General features: G+C 42.3%; 1 protein-coding gene across 2 annotated transcripts in view; it reads left to right on the top strand.

The window, feature by feature from the left end:
• The window catches only part of LOC119387371 (unconventional myosin-Ie), a 30,765-nt gene extending 11,462 nt beyond the window's left edge, over nucleotides 1-19,303 (top strand). The window contains exons 8-18 of one of the 2 annotated variants that reach the window (XM_037654739.2): nucleotides 645-789; nucleotides 2,713-2,827; nucleotides 4,357-4,526; nucleotides 5,036-5,095; nucleotides 5,964-6,049; nucleotides 6,454-6,603; nucleotides 7,752-7,903; nucleotides 8,855-9,034; nucleotides 9,889-10,021; nucleotides 13,290-13,468; nucleotides 18,638-19,303. In XM_037654739.2, coding sequence (XP_037510667.1) covers nucleotides 645-789; nucleotides 2,713-2,827; nucleotides 4,357-4,526; nucleotides 5,036-5,095; nucleotides 5,964-6,049; nucleotides 6,454-6,603; nucleotides 7,752-7,903; nucleotides 8,855-9,034; nucleotides 9,889-10,021; nucleotides 13,290-13,468; nucleotides 18,638-18,714 — 1,447 coding nt within the window. In that variant the 3' untranslated portion in view covers nucleotides 18,715-19,303. Of the gene's footprint in view, nucleotides 1-644; nucleotides 790-2,712; nucleotides 2,828-4,356; nucleotides 4,527-5,035; nucleotides 5,096-5,963; nucleotides 6,050-6,453; nucleotides 6,604-7,751; nucleotides 7,904-8,854; nucleotides 9,035-9,885; nucleotides 10,022-13,289; nucleotides 13,469-18,637 lie in introns of both variants that reach the window. The other variant, XM_037654738.2, reaches the window with a different exon arrangement.
• The last annotated feature ends 222 nt before the right edge of the window (nucleotides 19,304-19,525 follow it).

Below are 19,525 nucleotides of genomic sequence, written 5' to 3'. Positions count from 1 at the left end.
GCTCAAGCACTTTTTATAATAGACACCATTGCCCTACATTGGCCTTTTCAAGGCTTTTACTAATCTTGACTGCATGATTGCTTATCTATGTATAATGCCTTCAACTACTGGTTGGCCCATTTGTTGTTAACAACTGTGCAGGTTACCAAATTTGTATATCTCACTGTTTTTACCCAGTGGTCTTTAACAAGCCCATGTTAACCTTTGCAACAGGAACATGTTGTTCAACATCACAAGGCAAGTAGTACAGCTGCAGGTATGAGAAACTGCTAAAATTTGAGAAAAGAGCTTTGCCTTATTATTAGGTCAAACAGGCATGTTTAAGAAGTTATTAAACATGCCTGTTTGACCTCATGTGCTAGCTCAACTTATATGGCATTCTTCTGTTGAACTCAAAGCTTTAAGTTCGAATTCAGGCCATTAATTTGAAAGTAATGCAATTGATATTAAGTGAGGTTTTCTTTCATGGTAATGTATCTTTACTGATGTGTAGCACCTTAGTCATAGTGGCCACTTAGAAAAATCTTATTTAGCTAAGAACTTTCTCTGAACTTCTCTGAACTTTCTCTGAACTGTGCCTTTTACTGGTATGCAGTAAACACTGCTGTGTCTGATCTATAATTCATTCTTTGCCTTTCACACAGATATGCTGTCCTGACCAAAGAGACTTTTCCACAGTGGCGTGGCAACATCAAGGAAGGCATAATGCACATTCTCAACAGTGTTGGCATGGACAAAGACCAGTACCAGCTTGGGAAGACAAAGGTCTTTATTAAAGCACCTGAGTCGGTAAGTTGTTTCTTCTCTACACAGCTATCAGTCATCCTTAGCTTCACATTAACTTACTATCTTGTGTTAGTCAAGACTAACAACTACAAAATGGTTACAAGCAAGCAGTATGTAACCAGTACTAAGATAATCCTGGCAAATCTCTTAAGTATGGTAATTATCTTATTTTCCGATTAAAAACCTACTTTATTGGTGCCTAAGCAAATGACGTGGGGACCCGGTGGTTAATCCACATGCGTGTGTCTCGACACGTTGCTTCGGGGAATTTTGAACGTACCACGGATGGTGCCACATCTTGTTGGTCATGTCCAAGAGCTACGATTTCTGATTAATGCACCACCTCTAGTAGCTGTAATGCCAACATTCTTTTTTTTTTTCCTGTTTCACGGCTCACCTTGCAAAGCAGTGCGTAAACACATGCTGTGGTGAGGTGATATATGATGTCGGGCCTGCGCCAGTTGGCTTTTCTGTCATAAGACTGCTGCAGTGAATACATTCAGTGCATCCATGTACTATCAGCGTCAAATGAAACGTGAACGGTGGAGCGCGTGTCGCAAGCATTAGCAACGGTACAGTGCACGCTGTCCACTCATCACAATTGAAAGGCACGCACATCCAGTGTGGCAGCACTGCATGATTCCCATATAGTAGTGAAATATTTTTGCTTCTGTTCTAGTTCTGATATTTGAAAGGAAAAAATAAAAGATATAAACGAACAAAAAAGTGAAACGGCCGGAAGTGCCAGGCACGCCCACGCTGGCCGCCTTTATCATCATATCAGAACTAGAACAAATGTGAAAAATCGCACAATAAGGGGATCGCACAGTGCTGCCAAACCGGATGTGCGCGCCTGGCAGTGACTGGACGGTGCGCACTAAACCTTTGCTAATGCTTGGGCCATGCGCTCCGCTGTTCGCGTTTCTTTGACGCCAATAGTACATGCGTCAAAAGCTTTTCCCAAAAGTGTGCGTCGTATGAAGTATACTATACTATTGGTAAATGAAAATGATAAATCTAATTGATTGCAGGCAAACTGTAATCGTTGCATTGCTTACGTTTGAAGTGCTCTGGCTTCATTAAAGTGTCCAGGTCTTTGTGAACAAATCCGTGCCTGCAGTGCTCTTTACTTACTCATGTCATGAACTGGCAGGAAAAAAAATTGTGAGCATTGTTCATCCTGTACACCAGGTTAATGTCAAAGGGAGAAAGGAGGACATCGACCAAAGAATGCATGTTAATCGAGCTTTAAGGCCATCCGGTTTTCGTAGAGAAGTCTTGTGCACAAAACACAAACTGCTCAGTGTGAAAAGCTTGAACTGATATCAACCACACTTTTTTGTTGACATCTTGGTTTTGAAAACCTTAACCTGGTTGTACATGGGTCCGTGAGATCATTGATTTCTCCATGCTGGAATATAACTTGTTGCTCAACTAGTTGGCTGATACTTAACAAAGGCATCATAGCGCAAAGTAAAACTAACACAAATAAAGAACACAGTACCAGGGAGTGCGGGCAATCTGATGACTTTGTTACACACAACCAAACACCAGTAGTGTCCATGGTGACTGGTACTGTGTTTTTTGTTGTTTGCTTTATTTTCTGCTACAATGGCTTCATTGAGTACACTAACTTTGTTTCAGTGTTCTTGCCCTGCAGTTATATTTTGCCAATTATGCTCAGTTTCATCCAGTTTCTTGCAAATTAATGGAGTGGTATTGCCTGTGGATCAGTGGTTTTTTTTTTCATTCTTCCTGCTATCATACAGCTCTGCATTGTGTGTATTAAATTTGTTTTATGGTAGTAGTAAATTACCGCAGATGATCTTTTGTGTAGTAATGATGTCAGTAACATCTCCTCAAAGGATGTTTACTGTAACTTAAGAATATTTTTTACTGTTTCATGTTCATCATCGTTTCTCACAGCTGTTCCTACTTGAAGAAATGAGGGAACGGCGGTATGATCAGCACGCCCGAGTTATTCAGAAGGCATTCAAGAAGTACTTTGCCAGGCAGCAGTACCTCAAGCAAAAGCAGAAAGGTACTAGATGCTGACTTGTCTGCACTTGTTCACATTTTCATTGCGAAAGGTCTTTCAAAAGTGTGTGTGTGTTTTGTGCATTGTTTAGTCTGTACAGTAAGTACAAACTTGTTTAATGTCATTCTAGCTTAGTGTAATTCTTTTACTTGCAAACTATTTCACCTGATCTTGTAAACTTGTGATCTGTGCTTGGCACAATGTCTGTGATGGATAAATAAATGGATGATCGATTCTTGTATTTAAACATCCCGAAGTGATACTATGGCTATGAGTGGTGGATGGCTCCAGAGTAACTTTTATGGGGTATGGACTTGCCATCTTTAGAACTGAATCAAATATTTCTTAACTGAATAGTGCCAGAAGGAAATCAAATCAAATATTGAAAATTTTCTAAATATTTTTGAAATAAAAAAGTTTGTCTCTTGCTATTTATATGTAATGAGGTCATATCTGGGTATATACGTATAATTACGTCAGGAAGTTTCTGTCATTACTTCGCATATTGTGAAGCGTTGTTTATTTGGATCATAAATTAATTAGGTGCAAAAAGCAGTTATATAATTTGCATACTCAAAAATAATTTCAGATTCTAGATTATAGCGGCTTTGCAAGAAAAATCTGGCGATGTATAGCATGCTTGAATACTCGGTGTCTAGCATATTGCCATGCCCACTTCTTGTACTATTTGGGTTTGACCAGCAAGGACGGTTATCAACGCTCGACGCTGGTTGCGAAGCAGTGTTTGAGAAGCTTCACGATTTTAGTAGATCGTTTTGTTAAGATTGCGCGCCGCACGCGATTGTTCCAGCTTTGTCGAGAGATAACGCCGCCACCAGCGATATTGCTGGAAAGTTCGATAGCACCAGTATAAAAGCCGACGCGCTTGACCACTTGTCAGTTTTATCGACGGTCGACGCTCTGTTCGCCGCTATCAGTGTATTGCTGTAGTTTGACTTTCAGTTTCCCGGCCACAAGTTCGGCCAAATAAAGAGTCTCATCTCTGACGTGCTGACTGCTGTCTTCGTCGACGTCACGACCACTTGACAATATATGTCTGACATGGCAACCAGGATGAAGTTTACAGCATTTCGGCTCAAGCTTGCTGAATGACCGTTTACAAATTGAAATGTGTGAAAAATATTTGTATTTATGTAGTGACTGCTCAATTCAAACACCAGATTTAACAGTGTAGAAGTATTCAATTCATGATTACAAAGTTTTTAACATTTGCACGTTTTCTATTACCTCTGACCACCCAGGGAGTGCACTTAATTGTAGACATACAAGCATTTCCTACAAAATCCTATGACCTTGGTTTCAGCAGCCAAACACCGTACCCTTTGAGCCACTGTAGCAGATAGATGTTAAATAAAGAAAAAACATAACTGATTCAATGGTAAGCCATAGTGACCTAGGATGGGCAGTGGGAGAGAGTGTGTAGGACAGTTAAAGGTTTGCAAGACACAGATGTATCATATTTTGCAAGTTGCCCACATGACATGTATTTGGAAACTGTTCTCGTGTAACAGCTGCAGACATCCTACAAGGTCGCAAAGAGCGGCGTCATCATAGCCTGAACCGGAATTTTGTCGGTGACTACATTGGCCTGGACCACCATCCAGAACTGAGGGTGCTCGTCGGAAAGCGCGAACGGGTGGAGTTTGCAGAAACAGTCCTCAAGTACGATCGCCGTTTCAAGGTGGGCTCAAAAACTCAAGTAACCAGTCTGTGTGCTGGTTGATTATGGCTTGCAGCAGCTCACATAAATTCACATTTACTTCATGTGTAATCCTATGGGTCATTATATATAGCAAATGGTGCACAGAACGCGGTGTCAATCTGTGTTGTGTTTCTAGCTCTACGATCACTTCCAAGGCATGCAATCAACAAAGAAGGGCCTTCGAAATTAACTTCCATTACTTAAAGCTGTCAGTGGGGCATGAATCTAGACGTGAGTTACTTACGTGTTAGATGAGCTCTGCCTTTACCCACTCCTAAATGGACACACTTCTTCAATTTGATAATACTTTGTTTCTTAGAATTTGCCATTATGTTTCCACCTTAAAAATGCTTTAGTTTAGGTGGTCTTGTCACATAATTAAGCTTCTCTTAGTCACATATTACAAACAATGTCAACAAACGATTCATTCAGTGTTTCTCTTGCCCATTTCTTGTTGTCTGCTTCTTCTGTTTACTTGTTTTTCTTAGCCTGTCAAGAGGGACCTCATCTTGACTCCCAAGTCACTATTTCTCATTGGCCGAGAAAAGGTAAGTGAATAGTTTATGTGCTCCTGCTTTAGGAAAGCAGCCATTCAATATTTTTAAGTTGCTGTTGGCGTACCTTTTCTTTCCCCCTTTTTTGTAATCAAATCGGTTATTGCTGCATGTTGTGTGTGAGCCCGTATGCATCAACCTGTGGCATTGTGATGCGGTGAGACCATGAATGCCGTAAGGTCTAGTGCATGTATGGTAAAGCGGAGGTGCTGATCAACATTGCTACACATAAAAATCTTAATGAAAACCAGCAGATAATGAAGCCAAGGAAGGTATAGGGGACATTAACTGTGCTGTTTTAAGTGTGATTTAGATGTGAAGAAAGTAAAGTGGACAAAAAGACAACTTGCCACTGGCAGGGACCGAACCTGCAACCTTCGGATTACACGCCCGATGCTCTACAGCTCAGTCGTTCCCCCATCCACTTTATCGGGTATTTATGTGGTAGGATTGGTCACTGCCGGCGGCAAGTTGTCTTTTCGTCCACTTTACTTTCTTCACATCTATGTCACAGTTAGTGCAATACACTTAAAACAGCACATTTAATGTCCCCAATACCTTCATTATTTGCTGATTTTCATTAAGACTGTGTCGAAGAAAGAAACAAGCCCTCAAAATTCCCTTCCTTCATTTACACATAAAAATGCAGTCCTGCACTTTGATTAGGCTATGCATGCCCACAGACTCCCTGTCTCAGACTCGGTAGCCACCGCCAAGCATTGGACCATAGAGTGGAGCTGGCTGTTTGCATGTCTTACGGTGCAGTGAACGCCGCAGTACTGCATAACAACTCATTCAGACATAAGGAAAACACTACGTTTGCGTGTACATTGTCATCATTTTTGTTTTTTACAACTTTCAGATTAAGAAAGGAAATGACAAGGGCAAGATCAAGGAGGTCATTAAACGGAAGATTGACCTTGAGAACATTTCTCAGGTGTCAACAAGGTAAGTAACAACGCCTGTCATTTATACAGGTACATCCATGTACTGTGTGCTTGCTATTCACGTGAGCAACATCCATAAACTTGGTTTTTGATTATTCAGGCTTGAATAATTGAATAAGCTGGCTTCCTATGTTTTCAATTTACTTTCAAGTTACTTCTTTCAAATTTCCAACGTGGAAGAAAGCACTCCAGTCCCAGTTTTTGCTTGAACACTGTGTTTGTTGTTTTCATGCTACCCTTCAGTATCTACGTGCTGTGTATCTATTTACTGAAAATACCTCTGAAGGCCCTCAAAATAGGTGTTAAATAGAGGCCAAGATGGGGTCAGAACATCACCAAACAAGTCGGAACTGTGGCAAAAAGTGGCTGTCTAATACGAACATTCTGCCCTTTGTGTTCCCGCAGCACTCGCCAGGATGACTTCTTAGTGTTGCAAGTGAGAAATGAGTACGACACCTTTATTGAGTCTGTCTTCAAGACAGAGTTCCTGTTCATGCTTGACAAGAAAGTTCGGGAAAAGTGCCAGCGGCCTTTGAACCTGCAGTTCTCTGACAAGTAGGTTGACTCTTGTATGTGCTCCTCTGTTGGTTTCTTGTGTTGAATGGAAGACATAAAAATGTGTGTATGCATTCTCTGCATGGGTGTATGACATAAAGTAAAGATGCAGCTTAAGTCTAACGATGAGAAAACAATACTGTTTTGGTGTATTGCATAACTCCTGCACACTTCCAGCAGCATAATGCAAGAAAATTCAAATAGGATGTTAGCAAATTGTAGCATAGGAATCTACGGCAAGAAAAAAAAAATCTAGAATGTGAGGAAGCGCGATATAAAAATTACTAAGGCACATCGGAGGTAAAAAACAGTACATAAGAAATTTGTCCTAACTGGACACTTAAGGTGGACATTGAATCTGTCTAGATTGCTGTATTACCTCAGTATTGTGTGATAGTAACTACATATAGTTCTACTAGTATATGGTTAAGGACAACTTTTAATCCATACTTTTTTATTCTGTTTTGTTCATTCATAGAATTGCCTATGTGGTCGAAATATGATTTGTAGAGTAAATTATGTGAATGTAACTGGTTTGCATGACCTTGTTTTAACAGAAAAGAAATGCATGAAATTTTAAAGTTTCTTTCATTAGAACACAACTACTGAAACGAGCAGACAATTAAGCCAAGGAAAGCATATGGGACATTATTTGTGATTTCTTAACTGCAATGCAGTGATTCTCACTTAAATGGAAAGGAATTAAAGTGGATGAAAAATCACCCTTTCCGTCGGCAGGATCCGAACCCACAACCTTCAAATTACGCGTCCGATACTTTACCATTTGAATTACGGAGAGGGGCGCGCCCTCGTCCACTTTTTTGTAAGGTATTTATGTGGGCTTAATACCTGGGAGTGTTAGCCAGTGCCACTCATAGTCCAGGCTGCGAGTGCGGAACAATATTTTTGGCAGAGGGTGTCACAGGGCACATGATCTTCACATGAGATGGCGGCTGACCAATAAACCCTCGCATGCTACCTAAGGCATCCTTGGCTATGCTTTCACTATGTCCCTATGTCCCTTATGCTTTCCTTGGCTTAATTATCTGTCAGTTTCACTAGTTGTCTATAATACAGAAAACGAGCCCCTCGGACAACTCCCCTATTTTCGTACTTTCATTAGAACAGTGTGTTTCAACTTTGTGCAGGATGGAGTATCGAGTGAAAAAAGAAGGCATCTTTGGTGGTGGCTCCACCAAGCAGGTGCATGTCGTCCAAGGCCATGGTAATGAGGCTGTTCTGAAGGTCACCGCAGGTGTTCTCAACATAAGCATTGGCCCTGGACTGCCAAAGAATTCAAGTGAGTCACTATGGGTAGATTATTTGGTTGTCAATTGCTTTCACATGCTCGCACGTACTCCACCTAATTTTTCTGTTTAAATTAAATCAACACAGACACCTGACAGATGCAACAGCAATGAGTTTCGTAAGTATATGAATGGCCTGAGGATGTCCGATCAAAACATTTTGTTAAATTACTGCTTGTGAGCTCTGGAATTGCATTGGTGATCTACATTTGGTATTTCATCTGTATTTTGCAGAACACAGCGAGTGTCACGTATATGTCAGTGAGTGCTCAGTTTAATAATGGCTATCAAATTCTGCAGTACTGCAAAGAAGATTCCGCGCACGTGCGTGTGTGTGTGTGTGTGTGTGTGTGTGTGTGTGTGTGTGTGTGTACATGCTCGCATGTGCGTGTGTGTCCACATGTGTGTCTTTTGGCTGCCATGGGGTTACCTATTTTCTATTTTGGAAAATACTTTTGATCATTAAGGGTGTAAAGATAGCAATGCCCATGCAGTTGTCAGTGGCACTAATGTTTTTATATGCTCATTTGCCGGTGAAATACAGTGAGGTATCAAACCGCATGTGAATAAACTTTTTTAGGATTGAGAATGGGGAGCTGCACAAGTATCGTGTCCAAGCGTCATTGTGTACCCAAAGCATTGCACCCTGCTTGCATTCTTTTGTATACAACTTCTTGCATGATTTTATTATGCCTGGCAGTTTGTGTCCTCCCTAAATATGGGAGCGCAGGACACGAAACACCCTAATAGCTGTTCACTCATATCATGTGCACCTGTGTGCTTAGACGTTGAATATAACTTAGTCCATCACAGGAATAGCGCAGGTATCGAGGTGCAAGAAACGCACGTAGGCTGTACTGCATAGGATCAGTGCATGCAATGTTGAGAATGTCCAATTATTCCAAGTTCTGAAGTTCCAAGTCTTTATGTTCTCTGCATTTTAGGACCATCGGAGCGTTCAGCGTCTTCTGGACCCAGGCCAGTAAAGGTCAGCTCCTCGAGAACACAGCAACAGCCCAGTGGGAACAAGTTAAAGGAACACAATGTCAGAGGCCGGACTGTGACTTCTGCAGCATCTGCCAGGTCTCCAAATGCCGCTCTTGCAGCGGTCATAGGAGCAAGAGGTTGGTAAACTCTGTGGCTTTGACTCTATGGTGTCGTAGACTGTTTCGCAAACAAATTGCTATTGAAACATAGCATGGCTGTTAGCTAGCTTTTGCTTAAAAATTAATTGCCTTTTGGAGTTTTAGCCAGTAGAGGATGCCACCCAGTGCTTACATTGCTTGCTGTTCAACAATCTGTGGTGCCTTGGATCACTTTTGAGATGTTATAAGGTCACAAGTATGATTCTTGGCCAAAACAGCTGGTTGCTGGTTTAGAGAAATGCGGAAAAGATTTCAGCATGCATTTAAGAAGCATCTCCTGTGAATATAATCGAGGGACCTTCACTGTAATCTGCCTCATTGCATATTGGTATGTTTGGAATGATAAGCATAAGCGTACCACTACACGGGACTTTTGACATATTTCAAGCTGGCGGTTGCATCTTTTTACATTAGTTTGGAACATAGCTTTTTGCCCTTGCACCTTATGCTCACTTATTCTATATATTATACTTCTAGGGGTATCTTTATGACTGCATACACATTTACCCAACTAGTGAAAGCAGTGGGGATGAAAAAAAAATTAAAAAATAAAGGAAACTTATGGGAACAACTGATTTATATGTATTCATATGAGCTGTCCTTGAATGCATTGGTGGAATTTCCAGAACACGTTTTTAACTCTAAAGCGATCAAAAGGCTCACTCATATAAGAAATCTTGCAGCATTACATCATGTAGAATCGAAAAGATTAATCAAGTAAGAGTTTGCCCTACACCAAACTTGCTTTTGCATCTTTACCACCTTTTTTTTTTCCTTTATGCACCTGTTTTGGCGTGCATTATGTTTATTCGGTGATTTCATCCTCTCAGCAGGAGCAGGGGCAGGCAATGCACTGAGGCATGCTCCGAACCTGCCACGAACCAGCCACAGTCAGCACAAAAGGGTTTCCACAGAAGAAAATGGCCCTTCAGACTACATGAGACCACCTGAAGCAGGCGTGTCGGGGTGAGCATTTCGATTCCTTAACCTTAAGTTTGGCATAGTTTGGGAGATCTCAGGCTAAATTGCCGTAGCTGAGTTCGTTGGGTATCAGCTAGCCCTACTTGGTCACCTCTTTATTTGACAAAGCAACATGTCAAAGCCGCCGCGGAAGCCCAGTGGTTACAGTGCTCAACTGCTGACCAAAAGGACGTGGGTTCATTCATGGCTGCGGTGGTCACATTTTGATGGAGCTGAAATGTTATAGGCCAGTGTACTGTGCAAAAAAAAAAAAAAACACCACGTGGTCGAAATTATCCAGAGTCCTCCACTATGGCGTTTCTGATAGCCTGAGTGGCTTTGGGACGTTAATTCTATAAACCAACCAACCGGACATGTCCTTGAGCATTAGCCCTGGAGTTTGTGAGGAGCAGCCATGAGAGAAATTTTGAAATACAGTGAACTCCCGTTAAGACGAACTCGGTTAAGACGAATTCTCGCTTATACCGAACAACACAGGACCATTTGTTTGGTTTCCCATAGACTCAATGCAAAAAAAAATTCGCTAAAGACGAACCACCCAACTGTACTCTTCTGTTAAGACGAACTTTCGCGGTGATCGACAACGCTAGCGATTCTGCGAAACGAACACTGCAGTCTTGCTGGGGCATTCAGGCGACCGAGAAAAAGCAAAAAAGATTTTAAAAAAGCGCTTCCTGGAGAAAAGACGCGAAGCAAATCGCGACGCGGAGGGCAAACGAAGAAGACCGGTCAGCGGATAAAGCCGGTATCCCCCCTCACCCCCAGCCTGTGGGTGGGATGGATGGATGGTGGAACTTTATTAAATATAGTCCTGAGAGACGCGACTAGCGCGCAGTGGGCTTCTCCCACGTTGGGACGGGCAGGCTTAGCCTGACCGCCGCATCGTGGGCTCTCTGGACGGCCCAAAGCTGATCCCCCTTGTCGGGGCTTCTGATGGCGGAGCTCCACTTGGCTGGGTCGGCTTGTTCACTGCCCAGTAACGAGGGACATCGCCAGAGCATATGCTCTAAGTTAGCTATTTCCCCACAAAGGGGACACGGGTGGGGGAGGTGTGGGCTTTATCAGTAAAGAAAGCAACAAAAAGAGTAGGGGGATTTACAACTTGGACCCCCAAGCCACTGCGTCCTTTTGTATTCCTCCCCGTTCTTCGGTTTCCCAGCTGGAGTACAAAGGAGAACCAAAGAACACAAGAGCTTGGGGCCCATCCGCCGAGGTCAGAGGGGCGTCAGAGGGGTCAGGTGCATTGTCACATCATTGTCATCGCCGTCACAAAATGGCGGGCCGACCACATGTATTTTGTGGTCAATTTGCCGCGCGTTGTACCTGTTCCCAGTGAAGTGCAAATTGTGATGAGCCATTTTGATTATGGAAGCGCACGACAAAGGAAGGCTATTTTGCACAGTGAATAGAGCTGCGTTGTGTCTTTTTCGTGTGCGCGAAGCTTGTGACCGTGAATGGCTCGATGGGATATCTTCAGCTGCACGTCGATCAGGAAATGTTACTACTGGCCGAAAACGGGAAAATATCCGGACCTCGAAGAAAACCTTGCAGACTTTCTTAAGCAACTCAGCGTATAATGACTTTGTCACGGCAACAGCACGCGACCGACGCGTATCCAGAAGTGATCTTTGAGCCAGCACAACAGGCTCACGGAAGAAAAGGAACTGCCATGACAATCAATTTTATATTCTTTGAAGGAAAATTGTGCTTGTCTCTTAATTTTTTTTCTAATCGTCAACATAGGAGTGTGCTACAGTTTTATCATTAAAATGTGGTAGCAAATATCTTCATGAGCTTTTTATTTTTGAACCCGCGAAATTGGGTGCTCGTAAGATTCGTGTAAATACTCTGCTTAAAGGCATAGTTTTTATCTAGGTGAGCCAAATAAATGCTTTTTCTTGTCTTTTTGCCCCCATTGTAAGTCTACTCCATTCAGTGTTTTCAAGTAACATATTTGGATGCACTTGGCATGTTAGCATCTCTTTTTGGGGGCACTTCTGATAAGCCGAACTCCTGATAAGACGAACAGATGACCGCGGTCCCTTCGAGTTCGTCTTAACGGGAGTCTACTGTATGTCAGCTGGGCATATCATAACTATGACTGAACAACGTATTAACTCTTGCCTTGAAAGCAACGAGCTCCACGTTTTGTATGGACACCATAATGACGTGTCAGCTCTGTTACCAGTCGTGTTTGTATCGTGACACTTATGTGACTGTTTAACTGCGGACACACGTGAAGGAATCATGCATACGCATGCAATGGGGACAGGATCCAACATTTAATTGGTGCTTCTCGAAGACTGTTGTTGTTCATAGAGACCAGATCAGAACTGCTGCTGTAGTTGTGATGTCACCATTGTGAAAAAAAAATGCTTTGTCTAAACATTCTGCTCTGTAAAACCAGTGTGTTTGCACTGACCTCACATAGCATGTCAAAAGGCAGCCAGCCAACGAAAAAACATTGCCACACAGAAATTAACAAGCTTCAAGTGACTTGTGCGTGGTCCACTAAGTGAACATCCACGTGCCATTGTACGTACACAAAAGAGAGATTTCGTTTAAATGCTTTGGAGCACCTTTAGTTGCACACTCCGATGTGCAATTTCCATAACAGTGACATTCCTTTCCCTTCCTTAACCCTTCCACCACCCTGCGGGATTCCACGGAACCAATTTGCGTTATTCTGTGTCCATGTGCTTCGAGTTGTCGATTAATTTGCCCTCACGCTGCCAGTTGCTAGTTTCCTGGTTAGCTCAATTGGTAGAGCGACTGTCCCGGAAAGGTGTTGGTCCTGGGTTCGACCCCTTGACCAGGACAAATTTTTCGGCAACTAAGAAGCTTTGTTTCTGAGAAATTCATATGGATTTTCTTGTAGCTTCGTGCTACAGACGAGTCGTTGTCAATTTACCTTTCTTATCAGTGGTGCATGTTTCTTTATCAGTAAGCACAATTAACTAGTATTAAGAGGATGTTGTCAAAGCCTACTGTTATTGAGAATTGATGTTATGTCTGTCTATCAAATTTGTGTCTTTGCTGGCTTCATTTCCTACAAAAGCGATCAAGATAACAGAATGCAAAAACTGTGATGTACTAGTCTACATTAAAAAAAATGTCTACTAGCCCAACTTCTTACCCTTCTAAAGTACGAACCTAGCTTACTTGATATGTCCTCACGCTATTCCTCAAAATTGACACAGGAATTGTGATCATTCATTCAGTGCCCTATTTGTCTGCATGTGTCCCCTCCTAGTGAAAAGCGCAAGAACTCCAGGAAAGCACGGCCAGTACCAGGTGGTGGCAAGCCAAAGCCACCACCAAGTAGACCAAAGCCTGCAGTCCCCACATGCAAGGCCTTGTACGCCTACGAACCTCAGGATACAGATGAGCTGGCAGTTGGTGAAGGCGACATCATTGAAATCCTCAAAGAAGGTTTGTATTTGTGCTCTCAGGAATAAGTACATATGGCTTTCCAGGTTGAGTTGATTGGCAAAGACTGTAAATGGGATCAAAGTGGTCTGGCACACACTCTAAAAAAAAGAGTGCGAGTAAGAAAGGTGTCTTCTCGTCCCACAACTATAATTACCATCTATCTTGTGCGCCTTTCCTTGCATTATTGCTGCATGCCCGACACTTTCAGGTCACAAACTGCATGCACATTATCAGCGTGACGTAGCATACTTGATAGGAAAGTGGCGAGTGCCAAGTTTTAAAGAAAGGAAATGCCAGCAAGCCAGATGACGATATTGTTGTTGGACAAAAGGACGCCCTTTTTACTCAATCTCTTTTAAGTGCAGTTTTAAGACTCATTCAAAGATTATGAAAATCCATATTAAAATGGCTGTATGAAAAAGTGATTATTTTCTTTGTACTTATGCGATGCTGTATTCTGGAGTGGTGGTAAAATATTAAGCATTAGTCTTCAGGGTGAGCATTGGTGTTTTGCGCAAGAATAGGAAACCTTGGAACTCGATTTTTTGTTAGTGATGCCCGTATAGAGCCAACAGACCATGAAGCCAAGGAAAGCATAGGGTTAGTTCGCAGTTTTTAACTGAAATGCTGAGATATAGTAATGAAAAGCCTTTAAGCAGACCAAAGCATTCAGTCCCCATATGCAAGGCTTTTTATGTCTGAGAACATGAGGACACAGACCAGCTGGCAGTAGGGGAAGTTGGGTTTAATGTAAGAAGTAAATTGCTGCACTGGCTTATTGACTGGTTGTTTTCTCTAAGTTCATTTGCTGTGTGACACTTGTTGTTAAAAGAAACGTTAATCCACCACCATACGTATACCGGGTGTTTCAAGAAATGTGTCCAAAATAATCAAAAATCAGGAAAATGTGATATTTGCTGCCTTCACATTTGCTTTTTCTGTAGTGGCAGGCATCTTAACATAGTTAAATGCATCATTTGGGACAGTAATTGAGAAAGTTAAAATAATTTAACTTTTTAATTAGTGGAGTTAGGCAGTTATGTCAAATGGAAGAATTAAAGTTCTTCATGCTAAGAGCCTATCGCATCTTTGAGATATAGAAAAAGCGGCCTCTAGTAATTATTGTGGCGTAATGAAATTCAACCACATTCAACGGCGAAACCAAAACCGAAGCACCGATGAGCGGAACAAGTAGGACGACCAGAATGACGTCACTGTTCAAGACGACGACTACAGAGGTGTAGTTCTTTCGCGTTTGTTAATGTATGTGTGCCATGCATGCTATAATTGCAAGCACAGCCCGCACACCCTCACAACGAAGTCGATTGATGGTCGATATAATGACGCTCACTCATTCTGGATGTCTCGGAAGATTATGGCAGTTGCGCTCTTCTGCGCTTCGGTTTCGCCGCTGAATTTGGTTGGATTTCATTAGTTCGCAATTTTTACTAGAGGCCACTTTTTCAAAATCTCAAAGCTGTAATGGGCTCTTCGCATGAAGGACTTCAGTTCTCCCCTTTGACGTAACTGCCTAACTCCACTAATTAAAAAAATTAATTCATTTAACTGTTTTAATTACTCTCCCAAATGATGTCTTTAGCCATCTTAAGATTCCTGCGGCTACAAAAAAAAGCAATTGGGAAGGCATCACATATCGCATTTCCCTGATTTTTTAGGATGTTGGACACATTTCTTGAAACACCCGCTGTGTGTGTGTGTGTGTGCATGCGTGTGTGTGTGCGTGTGTGTGCGTGTGTGTGTGTGTGTTACTGTCGATCACAACAGAAGGTTCACTTACACAAAAATGTCCTTTCTCTGTAGGCCTTAGCCAACTCATGTGCAACTGTATCTCGACATCATTTCAGAATTATAAAAAAGTCAAGTGATAGTTGCGTAAGTGAGCTTTAGATTGTGGTCCGTAACAATATACAAATAACTTTCTGAGAGACTGCTTTTGATTGTGCCTGTTGTGTGCGTGCTCTACAGCTGTATTTGGGGCATGTGTTGCTCTGGAAAAAAATCACTAGTAAGGAAAATATGAGCACACCTGTATACATTTCATGTGTCATCTTTAGTCTTTTGGTGTGCCACAGTTTCGATAAATTATCATGCACCAATTAACCCAGGAGCAAATGTTACTGAGCTACAATTCCCAATTCCCAACGTTCTTATTCAAAGTATCACAGTTTTTGTGCTCCTCCAAACACAATACTTGTCTCACAAAAATTTTTCCTTTGGCAAATAAATGTCGGCCCAGTGATCACACCATGGAGCATGAGATCATTGAGACAGCAACGGATAACCTTTTCTTATGACTTGTTCAAAACCCATGCTCAGTACACCACTTATAGCAAGATGCAATGCCTACTTTGTATTGCATTCTCATTGTACCAGACATTATTGACTACGCACAGACACTATGAACAGTCGAGCATTCTACCATAGGGCTCTGCCAATGCTTGATACTGCTTCAAGAAAAAACCCTATACGGACGTCATGTAGGTTGAGGAGTCGCGCTAACGGGTGCAATGTTGCGTGGCAGAAGCGTATAAATAGCCAGGTGTCAAACCTTCTAAATTGTGCAATGAGATGGTGGTTTAAGGGGAGATGCTACTCGAAAAAGGTTTTTTTTTATTTCTTGACCTAGATCTTTGAAATTTTAGATATCAGTAGAGCTTGCATTGCTGATTTCAAAACTGTAATTATTTTTCTGATAGCTATAGTAGTTCCAGAGTTACTACAACTTTGATAAGAAAATATAGGGTTTTTTGTGCACACTTTTAAGGTTATTAAAAATTTTCGCACAGAATCCCAATATGGCTCATTTTGCTGCAAATGAGCAGTACAATACTGAAAAGTACCTCAAATGAGAGATTTACTTGCTACCTTTTTTAAAAAAAATCAAGAGTGCCAAACGTATACTTTACAGCTCCCCTATCAGCATATCAAGTAATGAAACAAAAATCTGTTACATATATTGCAACTTTATATAGATATCTGTATTCTAGAGTGGCTGATAAAGCTCTGTGCAAAATTTCATTAAGATAGGACTATTTTAAGTGCATGAAAGTTTGTGCACAACATGCGAAAATTGCCTCAAAATGGAAATTGAGAAAAACGCATTTGAAAGTTATAAATACATGTATTCTTCAATGTACAGTGCGACTTGCATGAAACTTTTTGAGAGCATAGAACAATTCACCCTTTAAACAGCCAGAGCACTTAAAAACGTCCAGCTCCATATGTTCTTCCTTCTCGCCGCTTGAGAATGTCCGATGCCTATCGCACGCGCGGCCACCACTACTTTCACATTCACGGCGAAGCTGTCACGCGAGCTGCCGCTTCGATAGCTCCGGTCTTCACTGGCACCGATGGGATGTCCTTCTGGCACAACACGCCGTGAACTATGCGCGGCGGAAAGCACTGACGCTGGGCATTCACTGTTATCGCAGTACAGCTCGAGAAACGCAGAGAGGCCCTTGCGTTTGCTTGCGGCGTCGCGGACTACGAGTCCAGTAGTGCGGCACGTTGGACAAACGGCACCGCTTACCATCGCTGTCAGAGCACCGATGTCGCAGATTACACCGCTCACAGACCCACCACCACTCATCGTCCTCTCATTTTCGAACTGTCCTATCTTTCTTTCGGATGCGCTGACGAACTTGATTGCGGCGTCGATCTCGTCGAAGTTCCCGCAAGCCCCCGTATCCACGCTGTCTTGATTAGGCCTAGCGGCCGGTGACTCGCATTCTTCTACGGTTGCTTTGCGCTTCGGCCTACGACGACGTGCTCGGTACTGGTTCTTGCTTCCGAATTTCCGAGCTCGAAAGTCGCGTTTCTTCGAGTGATCCATTGCGGACTACGAAAAACACACAAACGCACGGCAAGCGCTGATCGTCGCAAGCGCGCCGCCAGCGGGGCCGATCAGATGTAGCCAATGGCGGCCTCGGTAGCGTACCACGTGACCCCGGAGCGGCTGCAACTTGGCTGAAAACCGACTTCGAAACCGCTGTTTTTTTTATTTTCCTGCCAAAATACGAAACTAGGGGGACGCTTGTACACTAGGAGAAGGCTTGATCTACGTCACCGAACAAACCGCAATGGCGGCCGACGTCGAGTTCCCGAGAGGCGGGTTTTCAAAAATAGCCGTTGTATGCGCGAGTTTGTGATTTAGAGAGCTGCCTTGGTTGAAGCAGATCGATTTTTCACCGATTTCTCGTTCGAATTTAGCCTTGATATTTGGGGAAATGAGAGTTGAATGACCAAAAATAATTTTAGAAGGAATATCTCAAAAGTGAAAATTCCGAAAAAATCGCTATTTTTCGACCCGCATCTCCCCTTAAGGGCCCAACCATTACAAAACTCTCAGCCATAATTAAGCATCATTATCAGCCACAGCATCAACAAAGTTTGCAGCTATGTAGCTGCATTTATTGCCTTACTGACATGCAGTGGGCACTGTGCTGTTACTTAAAATGAATTATGGCGTAGTAGGCACTTTGCAACTGCACTTGCAGTAGGCACCATAGGACAGTTTACAATGGCCAATGTCACGCGCACTCACATTCATTTCTTTGCGGCACAGTTGAGATATCCACCGAGGATCAAAGCATGTCAAGCGAATGAGATGATGATGCGAACGGGGCCCGATTACGCTATTGCGTTCCACTCTTGAAGGCAAAGCTGGAGTGTCCTCCAAGTTTTTAGGTGCTGCATGCCTGTACAGCTTTCTCGCTAAATGGTACTCCTGTTAAGTGTAGCATCTCTTCCTGGTCTATTTAGGTTTGGTGGGAGTTCTACTGTAGTTTATTATGAAAGGTAGTGTATTAATAAATTATATTTGTGGCACTCTTTTGAGAAATTAAACCGTCACAGTACCACAGTTATGCAGTTTACAGCTGCCCTTTAAAGCAAATAAATAAATAAATAAATAAATAAATAAATAAATAAATAATGTGGGACTAGATTTTTATATCTGTGCACGTTTGAGAATTGCACGTAAACGGAATACGTAGTATATACCTTAAAAAAGCAGGCCGTACAGGCCGATGCTTCAATCACCCTGCTGTTTCTAGATCTTTTACAACGCTATTTTTTTGCTGTAGGATAGCTTTATGTTCCATTACGTTTAGTTTGTGGTCTCACCATGGTTTAAATGTCACTTTTCAGACCCATCAGGCTGGTGGCTTGGTCGACTAAGAGGCAAGGAGGGGCTATTCCCTGCCAATTACGTGGAACGTATCTGATCCCGCAGGTCAAATTCACCATTTCTGTAGCTCTCCTTTGCACAAAGCTTGAAAGCAGCGAAGTGTTCAAGTGTTATCAAGAACCACAAGACCTCAGCGATTATCCTTTGTGCAGATTCTGCTTCTGTTGTGAGGTACAGAGCTTGCGTCCTTCACTTTCATCAAATGATAACTAGAGGCCTAGGTGAACTTGTGCTAATATGATGAAAGTGATGAGACTTCACCATCTTGATTGTGCACAGCTTCAGAACACTGTTTGCAAGATCTCTGCTGCACCAAGCACGAACGTCGGGCCACCTTGTACTTATAAAGTTTTCGATATGGATGAAAACCTTATGAAGGAGAAAGAAGAGAATAGAAGGCAAATGTCATCGTGGCCAGAGCTGTTATTTCCATCAGCCCAGTGTCTTTTTCCATTGTAGCCACATTTAGTTTCACAGAAGCATTGCAGAAGAGATTGCAGTGTTGTTTTTCCTTTGCACAGGCTCAACAATGTAGAGCTGTGTAAAGGTTGTAAACAAATGTCCCTTTTTTTGTCACCTGTATTTGTCACAGAAGAAAACTGTCATTAAAGTTTTTTTTTTATCTATACATTGCCAAAGTGTTCTGTGCATTTCTTATAAGTGCTATCCCATTCTTGCTGCACACTCGTGAATTAACAAGTGGACATTGCGCTGTACCTAGCGTCGCACCACTCTTTGGATGACGTGCATCTTAATGTTGCTAATTTCGGGCAGCACTTCAATGTATTAGCACATTTAATCAAAATCATGGTACCGGTACTCAAAGATTATATTTTAGCCATGAATGA

The sequence above is a fragment of the Rhipicephalus sanguineus genome, chromosome 3, assembly GCF_013339695.2.
Source record: "Rhipicephalus sanguineus isolate Rsan-2018 chromosome 3, BIME_Rsan_1.4, whole genome shotgun sequence".
NCBI classification, from domain to species: domain Eukaryota; kingdom Metazoa; phylum Arthropoda; class Arachnida; order Ixodida; family Ixodidae; genus Rhipicephalus; species Rhipicephalus sanguineus.
The sequence above is the reverse complement of the archived record's forward strand: the minus strand, read 5'-3'. Positions and strand labels throughout refer to the sequence as shown.